The sequence below is a fragment of the Barbus barbus genome (assembly GCF_936440315.1).
Source record: "Barbus barbus genome assembly, chromosome: 50".
In the NCBI taxonomy this organism is placed as follows: Eukaryota; Metazoa; Chordata; class Actinopteri; order Cypriniformes; family Cyprinidae; genus Barbus; species Barbus barbus.
This window is the reverse complement of record NC_136728.1, coordinates 3917896-3927227: the sequence shown is the minus strand read 5'-3', so window position 1 is coordinate 3927227 and position 9332 is coordinate 3917896. Positions and strand designations below refer to the sequence as shown.

The following is a 9332-nucleotide window of genomic DNA, read 5'->3' as shown; positions in this document are numbered from 1 at the left end:
CCATATGTAAGCTTTTATTCATAGACAAGGTCAGAAACAGGCAGGGTCAAAACACCAGCAAACAGGTATGGCACAGGCTAAACAAACGGAGAATCCGCAAATGGGAAATAGTCCAAGCAAGGTGCAAACACAGTCTGAAACAAAGGGTAAATCTAAGACAGGCTATAAGCATCAGGGCATGCAGAGATCAGACAGGACAAGGTAAACCAGAGTAGGATCAAGACACAAGTTAAACAGGTAAAAAAAAAACAGGACTGACTAGAACTAAACTCAAGGAAACACAAAATTGCTCTGTTAAATCGTTATCGCTAGGAGAGATTGATAAACGCAGACAATACTCTGCGTTGAATGGTTGTTTGATTTTTATAGTGTGTGTAATTGACTCCAGGTGTAAACATATTCAGTGAAATGGAACATGGAAAGTGACATGTAACAGTCTGTGTAATGTGAGAGTCAATACCATAGACTGTGAAAAAAGATGGACGACGCGTCTCTGCTTCCTTCCACTATAGAAAAGTGAAGCCAAAACATCTCAATATGGCCGCTGCCATCGTGAGTAAATGACGTCATTTGGAGCCCGAGTCTGCGCAGTAGAGATTCGTTCTGACCTCGAGTCTGCGCAGTAGAGATTCGTTCTGACCTCGAGTCTGCGCAGTAGAGATTCGTTTGGACCTCGAGTCTGTGCGGTAGAGATTCGTTTAGAGCCAGAGTCTGCGCGGTAGAGATTCGTTTAGAGCCAGAGTCTGCGCGGTAGAGATTCGTTTAGAGCCTGAGTCTGCGCGGTAGAGATTCGTTTGGGCCTCGAGTCTGCGCGGTGGAGATTCATTTGGAGCCCGAGTCTATGCAGTAGAGATTTGTTTAGAGCCCAAGTCTGCGCAGTAGAGATTTGTTTAGAGCCCGAGTCTGCGTGGTAGAGATTTGTTTAGAGCCCGAGTCTGTGCGGCAGAGATTCGTTTAGAGCCCGAGTCTGCGCGGTAGAGATTCGTTTGGAGCCCGAGTCTGCGCGGTAGAGATTCATTTGGAGCCCGAGTCTGCGTGGTAGAGATTCATTTGGACCTCGAGTCTGCGCAGTAGAGTGGTGAGTTGGAGCCGCGGAATCAAACTTCCGCCCAAACTCCCGCAGACCCAATTAACCAAAACAACACGCCCCATTTGTATAGCATCAAATTACTAGCTAAAATCAAACTTACCACAAAAACGAACAATAGAACATATATCAGCGTGATAACAACTACCTTAAATGACCAAAATCATATTTTGGAAAATTGTATTGGTTTGCATGGAGAGGGCGGGGTTTATGACCTGTACTGCAGCCAGCCACCAGGGGGCGATCAAAGAGCCCGCAACTTCACTTTCCAGTACGAGTGAGACACACCCGGTCAATATAATGGGAGAGCGACCTCTGGTGGCAAGCAGACAGAAGTCCACGGACTGCTCACAAGTGATATTTACGTTTGTTTTTCAATTTGATCATTGTTTTACTGGGAATGAAGGAAATTATGCCACAGTCATGAGACAGTCTGAATAATAAACATTATAATGTATTGTAATAGTTATTATTATAATGATTTTTATATTTTAACATTGAAAGTCTTCCCAAAGAAGCATTTGAAAAGCAAGAATACAATCATGATGAAGACAGTTTTAATGTGATATTCAAATGACCAAATAAAAGACTGAAATCTTTTGCTTTTAGTTTAAATTCATTCTTGGTTCACAAAAGTGTCCAGAATACCCCTGTACAGATGTATTATGAAGAAAGAGACAGGTCTGGTGTTGATGTTAACAGCGGGGTTTCTCTCTCTCTGCTGGTTTGGGGTTGATGTTAACAGCAGGGTGTGTCTCCCTCTGCTGGTTTGATGTTGATGTTAACAGCGGGGATTGTCTCCCTCTGCTGGTTTGGTGTTGATGTTAACAGCGGGGTGTGTCTCCCTCTGCTGGTTTGGGGTTGATGTTAACAGCAGGGTGTGTCTCCCTCTGCTGGTTTGATGTTGATGTTAACAGCGGGGTTTGTCTCCCTCTGCTGGTTTGATGTTGATGTTAACAGCGGGGTTTGTCTCCCTCTGCTGGTTTGGGGTTGATGTTCACGGCGGGGTTTGTCTCTCTCTGCTGGTTTGGGGTTGATGTTAACAGCGGGGTTTGTCTTCCTCTGCTGGTTTGGGGTTGATGTTAACAGCGGGGTTTGTCTCTCTCTGATGGTTTGGGGTTGATGTTAACAGCGGGGTTTGTCTCCCTCTGCTGGTTTGGTGTTGATGTTAACAGCGGGGTTTGTCTCCCTCTGCTGGTTTGATGTTGATGTTAACAGCGGGGTTTGTCTCCCTCTGCTGGTTTGGTGTTGATGTTAACAGCGGGGTTTGTCTCTCTCTGCTGGTTAGATGTTGATGTTAACAGCGGGGTTTGTCTCCCTCTGCTGGTTTGGGGTTGATGTTCACGGCGGGGTTTGTCTCTCTCTGCTGGTTTGGGGTTGATGTTAACAGTGAGGTTTGTTTGGTTTCTCTCTCTCTGCTGGTTTGGTGTTGATGTTAACAGCGGGGTTTGTCTCTCTCTGCTGGTTTGGTGTTGATGTTAACAGCGGGGTTTGTCTCTCTCTGCTTGTCTGGTGTTGATGTTAACGGTGGGGTTTGTCTCTCTCTGCTGGTTTGGGGTTGATGTTAACAGCGGGGTTTGTCTCTCTCTGCTGGTTTGGTGTTGATGTTAACAGCGGGGTTTGTCTCTCTCTGCTTGTCTGGTGTTGATGTTAACGGCGAGCTTTGTCTCCCTCTGATGGTTTGGTGTTGATGTTAACAGCGGGGTTTGTCTCTCTCTGCTAGTTTGGTGTTGATGTTAACAGTGGGGTTTGTCTCTCTGATGGTTTGGTGTTGATGTTAACAGCGGGGTTTGTCTCCCTCTGCTGGTTTGGTGTTGATGTTAACAGTGGGGTTTGTCTCTCTGATGGTTTGGTGTTGATGTTAACAGCGGGGTTTGTCTCCCTCTGCTGGTTTGGTGTTGATGTTAACAGTGGGGTTTGTCTCTCTGATGGTTTGGTGTTGATGTTAACAGCGGGGTTTGTCTCCCTCTGCTGGTTTGGTGTTGATGTTAACAGTGGGGTTTGTCTCTCTGCTGGTTTGGGGTTGATGTTAACAGCGGGGTTTGTCTCTCTCTGCTGGTTTGGTGTTGATGTTAACAGTGGGGTTTGTCTCTCTGATGGTTTGGTGTTGATGTTAACAGCGGGGTTTCTCTCCCTCTGCTGGTTTGGTGTTGAAGAGTCTCTTGAGGCAGTAGAGCTGCAGGTACCCGGCGGTGATGATGACCAGACTCTGGAGAGCAGACCAGCTGTTCACATAAGTGGAGTTGGACTGAAGCAGGTAGAAATCAGCGCCACGTCTCATTCGCTCGTAGTTATAATGACGCCACATGTGGAAGACAAACCTCTGCAGCCTGCCACTACTTTCCTACACAAAGATTTGAGAAATGTGAATGAAATGTAATGTCAAAATGACACAAATTGCTCAAAATATCATTTTATTCAAGTGTCTGGTGGATATATATATATATATATATATATATATATATATTAAAAAAGTGTTTTCTGTCAAAACCTAACCAATTCTATTCAAATTTAATAAAGAAATAAATGAATAACTATATACAGTATATTATTAATTATGTTGCTCAAGATACATCTTTTTAGTAAAGCTTTTAAATACTTATTATATGTATCATGTTATATTCTGCTTTTGTAATGTGTTGTACAGATTCTTAAACAATTCTTGAACTCAAAAATATAAATATATGGGTGAGGAGGTTATGATAATTAACAGGAAGTATCAGTATGTGTTTGTTGCTGCTAGATGCAGTTGTTTATACCTCAATGAAGGACAATGTACTATTTATCTGTTTCATATCCTCTTCCTTCTTTTTCTTCTCTTCTTCCTTTTGTTTCTCAATGTCCTTTTGTCCCTCGTAATACACACCAAAGTTCAGGAAAACCTGCATGCTCCCGAAGCGATTGTGGAAATTATTGAAGCACATCTGATAAAAACCTGCACACATAAAGATTTGTTTTATTTTTTATTATTCATTCTCTTCAAAGCTTGAATATAATTATGGCATTTTAATGATAATTAATTTTGTATCATTTCTCCTTTAATGTTTTAAATAACAGTATACGAATTCAGAACATAATTCACACAAAAACTAAAAATTCATGTTCTGAATTTGTATAATTTCTCCTTTAATGTTTTAAATAACAGCATACAAATTCAGAACATGAATTTTTTGTTTTTGAGTGAATTATAATACATGCATGTTACATGTGAAACTAACTTTGAATTAAATAAAGCATTTTAAAAAATCTGTTCATAAAGTAGCAGCAGATATACTAAAGCTCTTATGACTTACCAGTCTCCTTAACACTGAAGGCAATCTGACCACTTGCATCGTCAACTTGTCCGACTATTAGACCGCTCGGAGCATTAACAATCACAGAGAGATGTCTGTCCAGAGCCACACCAGTCACCAGCTGGACCTGAACAAACACAGAGTGAACTATAACAAGGATTCAAGACCTACCTATATTTACATGTAGAATAATGCCTTATCAATGTCTTACCATGAAGTGTAAGTAGAAGCGCTCACCGAAGTGAGCAAAGTGCCAGAAGCACTGGAGGTCTCCAGCACGCAGCACGATGGAAAAGTCATACTGATCGGCTCCCCAGAAAAGCTCCTGATCGGAAAGCTCTGGATGAGGGTCGTTCAGTGCTCCGCTGTTGCTCAACCCAAATAATAACAGAAGCCAAACCAGATAAAAGCCTTTCTGTAACATTTCAAATGTGTATTATAATAGGCTGTAAGTTAAATGAAACAGGAGCTGCTCAGTTTCTGAGAGCACTGCAGTTTTTGATGATGATTAACTTTGAGTCTGACGTGTTACAGCTGGGAAAATTCATGATACGCCACAGCTGCTCTGGAAAATATTTCTGAAGTGCCCTCACAACAGTTTTTACCATACATCTTGATACTACCATACAGTACTTACTGTACTGTAATCTGCTACTTTGCACTAAAACTATGTAAAATCTCCACATTTTACCTTGTTGTTATTAGTATTATTATACAATATATTTTACAACTAATATTCTGATTTAAATTCAGTATACAGTTTTGTAGGCTATTGTTTTTAAACAGTGTTTTCATTGCTGAATTAAGAGTAAAGATGAAAAGATGAAAGAGATAAATTGCTTTAAATAGCTCGCTCTTGACTATAGCTCCCTCTTACAGCCACATCTGTGGCTTAGTCTTGGCATTCTTCATTTCTCCTCCAGAGGGGGACCGAGAGGCACAGAAGACCAGAGGTTTCCAAACTTTTTGTCAGCTGACCCCCTTAGACATAAATTATTTACTTGAAGTACCCCTGAGATTTCAAGTTAATATTTTGATTAGTTAACAATACATTCACATGTTCATGGTTCTCTGAAGTTGGTTTATTGACATGCAAGAAAACAGATAATTTTTTTTATGTTTTATTTTGATTGCATTTATTATACAATTATTTACTAACTTTTATTATTCTGTAAGAAAATGTTTCATCAGCATGAAACCAACATGAAAGAATAATTATTTCTCTTTTTTGCATTGCATTAGATTTCAGTTGGTTTTTATTTTATTTTTTAAATTTATATTATTCTTGATTCTATTTGGAATGTTTACTTCCTTAGTTTTTTCTGAATCTTTAATTTCATAATATAATTGTTTTTTTATTTTTCCTATGAATTTATCTTTCTATTTATTTTGCCTTTTTAGTTGATTTTAGTTAATGGTGCTATATAATTAATAACTAAATAAATAGACACATACAGTGGTGTGAAAAAGTGTTGGCCCCTTCAGGACTTTGACTAGGCCACTCCAAAATCTTCATTTTGTTTTTCTTCAGCCATTCAGAGGTGGATTTGCTGGTGTGTTTTGGATCATTGTCCCCAAGTTCGCTTCAGCTTGAGGTCAGGAACAGATGGCCGGACATTGTCCTTCAGGATTTTTTGGCAGACAGCTGAATTCATGGTTCCATTTATCACAGCAAGTCTTCCAGGTCCTGAAGCAGCAAAACAGCCCCAGACCATCACACTACCACCTCCATATATTACTGTTGGTATGATGTTCTTTTTCTGAAATGCTGTGTTACTTTTACGCCAGATTTAATGGGACACACACCTTCCAAAAAGTTCAACTTTTGTCTCGTCAGTCCACAGAGTATTTTCCCAAAAGTCTTGGGGATCATCGAGATGTTTTCTGGCAAAACTGAGACGAGCCTTTATGTTCTGTTTGCTCAGCAACGGTTTTCATCTTGGAACTCTGCCATGCAGGCCATTTTTGCCCAGTCTCTTTCTTCTGGTGGAGTCATGAACACTGACCTTAACTGAGGCAAGTGAGGCCTGCAGTTCTTTAGATGTTGTTGTGGGGTCTTTTGTGACCTCTTGGATGAGTCGTCGCTGCGCTCTTGGGGTAATTTTGGTCAGCCGGCCACTCCTGGGAAGGTTCACCACTGTTCCATGTTTTCTCCATTTGTGGATAATGGCTCTCACTGTGGTTCGCTGGAGTCCCAAAGCTTTAGAAATGGCTTTATAACCTTTTCCAGACTGATAGATCTCAATTACTTTCTTTCTCATTTGTTCCTGAATTTCTTTGGATCTCAACATGATGTGTAGCTTTTGAGGATCTTTTGGTCAGGAAAATCAGGAAGGGGGCCAACAATTTTTCACACCACTGTACATACATAATTAATTATTGGCATAATTACTATTACACAGTTACAGTTGATTTGTCAAGTCAGAAATCCTCATGTTATTAGGTGTTCAAGCACGTAATGCTGAATCCTTATTGTAATTGTTAGAATGGCCAGGAATCAGCAACCTCCACATAAAACTGATTGTGCAGACCAAACCGTATAGAGACTTGAAACTTGGAGGAATGGTAGTACTCACACCGTCTACAACGTCACCCAGCGATCAAAAGTAATTCCTCTAAACCTTCAGTCACAGGCTCAAGTGTCTTATGTCATTGGAGTCCTTGGCTCACGCCGGACAAAACGCATGCCTCAGATACGATCAGCAAAATTTTAGGGGTATTTTGGATTTTTTTTAAAACCTACTTTTGCGAACTAGTCCTAGGTTTTTTGCTCGATCGGAACCAAACCAGTGCAGATAGATTCTCTGGAGAATGAATATATCTTTAAAAAGCTCAATCTGAGGTCACAGGAAAAAAATCACAGAGATTGGCCATTTGGTGGCGCTATAAGAGAGAAAATATATTAAAATTGCACTGTCTTGGTCCAAAAAGACACAAGTGTCTATAAGGACATTCGCAAAATAAAAAAAAAACATGACTGTCATTGGCCAATGAACTTTGAGCACCTATTTGACAAGGTTAATGGAGGCCGATCCGAACGAAACTTGGTGGGCCTATTTGACTCGTGGCCCTGAAGGTATATATCTAATTTCTCAATGCATACAATAGTATATTGCACAGTTTTGATGTGATAGACCTCTTCATTTCGACCAACTTTGCCTCTAAACTGTCAAAATCATTTGTTAAATTATTGAGAAGATCTACTTAGAAGAAAGTAGAAGAAAACCTATAAAGCCTAAATGAAAACTCAAAACTTTACAAAACGAGGCGAGTACGCAATTCTAAACAAGCTTGCAAAGTTTTATGGCGATCAGACCACATATGACCACAATGGAAAATTATCTGGATTTGCCAAAAATGCTTAATTTTTTTAATTAATTAATTAATTAAAAAAATCATTGATTTAAGTTGCTACAGGCTTGCTGTATATGTAATGTCTTTTTTTCATATGTGCTTAAATACCTTAAAGCGCTGAACCCCGAGAATCGCTGCTATATTTTTCAGTGTGTATGTTAGATAGAATTTTTAAAAAAAATGTAATTGGGTGAAAAAAACTAATAGTCACTTTAAATGATGTTTTATTAACAAAGTTCGAGAGGAGCACGTCAGATACTTAGCCTTATTAATAGGGGTGTGCGATACTGCAAATTTGGGTATCGATCCAATACCGAATATATACAGGGCCAGTATCGTCGATACCGATACCGAGTCCGATACTTCTCATTTAAAAAAAAAACATAAGTTTAAATGACCAACAACAATTAAAAAAATTAACAATACTAATGTTGATATGACTAATATTATATTCACCTTAAAGCTACATGGATATTATTTGCCTTTCTAAAAGGACTTTGCAGGCAGAGGAGCCCAGAACATGAAAGCAATAAACAATTTCATGTTAAGTATTTTCCTTCCATAGAAGAGTTATAAAAATAATTAAAGTGGCTTAATAAATTAAGAACGTAATATTAAAAGACAAAACTCAGTATACACCTTATTAATGTTTCAAACTAGATATGCAAGTAAGCAGATGTACCCAGAATATGAAAGCAACGCTCAAAGTTTTCACATTATGCATTTTCCTCCCATAGAAAACCATTATAAAGAAAAGTTTAACATAAGTGGCTTATTGAATGAAGACATTGATATGAAAAAGAACTATTAAACTATAACTTGTTTATTATTAAAAGGATTTTAGTATGTTATGTACGTACTGTATTTTCTGTTTGTTTTATACATACTGTAATATTTGTTTGTTATTATCGCAATAAAAAAACTGTGATATGAAAAGGCCAAATTCGGTATAGTTTATAAAAATATATAGGCCTACTATGTATGTACAGGTAAGCAGATGAACCCAGAACATGAATGCAACACGCTGAATTTCATTTTCTCTCATTGCAATATAAAAACATTTAATATGGTGCAATTAATGAATGGAGGAAGACATGATAAAGACCAAATAAATAAATAAAGACTAAATTCGGTATACAGCTTGTTAATAAAATATGTTGCAAGCAGCTGAGCCCAGAATATATATGCAACCATGCTAAACAATGCTTTGTTGTATGTAATAACCAATCTTAGTAAGTTTATAGGAGAAAAAATGTACCTAAAGTATCAATCTTATCAGGCTAGTATCGATCCGATACCAATATATTTACATTTAGTCATTTAGCAGACGCTTTTATCCAAAGCGACTTACAAATGAGGACATTAGAAGCAAATCAAAACCAACAAAAGAGCAACAACAGGCAAGTCATGGTCAGCCTAACGCAGTACACGTATAAAGGTTTTTTTTTTTTTTTTTTTTTTTTTTTTTTTAAGAAAACAAGTAGATAGAATAGAAAAAATAAAGCTAGTGTTAGTTTTACAAGAAAAGCTAGCAGTTAGAAAATAAATATGCAATTGATAGAGGGTCAAATGTGTGTTTTTTTGTGTGTTTTTTTTTT

The 9332-nt window shown here is 38.5% G+C and overlaps 1 protein-coding gene across 1 annotated transcript; it reads right to left on the bottom strand.

Annotated features, from left to right (window-relative positions):
• On the bottom strand, window positions 1-4902 carry tmed6 (transmembrane p24 trafficking protein 6). The gene is made up of 4 exons (XM_079414486.1): window positions 4592-4902; window positions 4381-4507; window positions 3847-4022; window positions 1-3431 (listed from the first exon to the last, which is right to left on the bottom strand). Exons 1-4 carry the CDS (start codon window positions 4802-4804, stop codon window positions 3201-3203), a joined length of 747 nt encoding a protein of 248 aa, XP_079270612.1. The 5' UTR covers window positions 4805-4902; the 3' UTR covers window positions 1-3200.
• Window positions 4903-9332: the final 4430 nt, after the last annotated feature.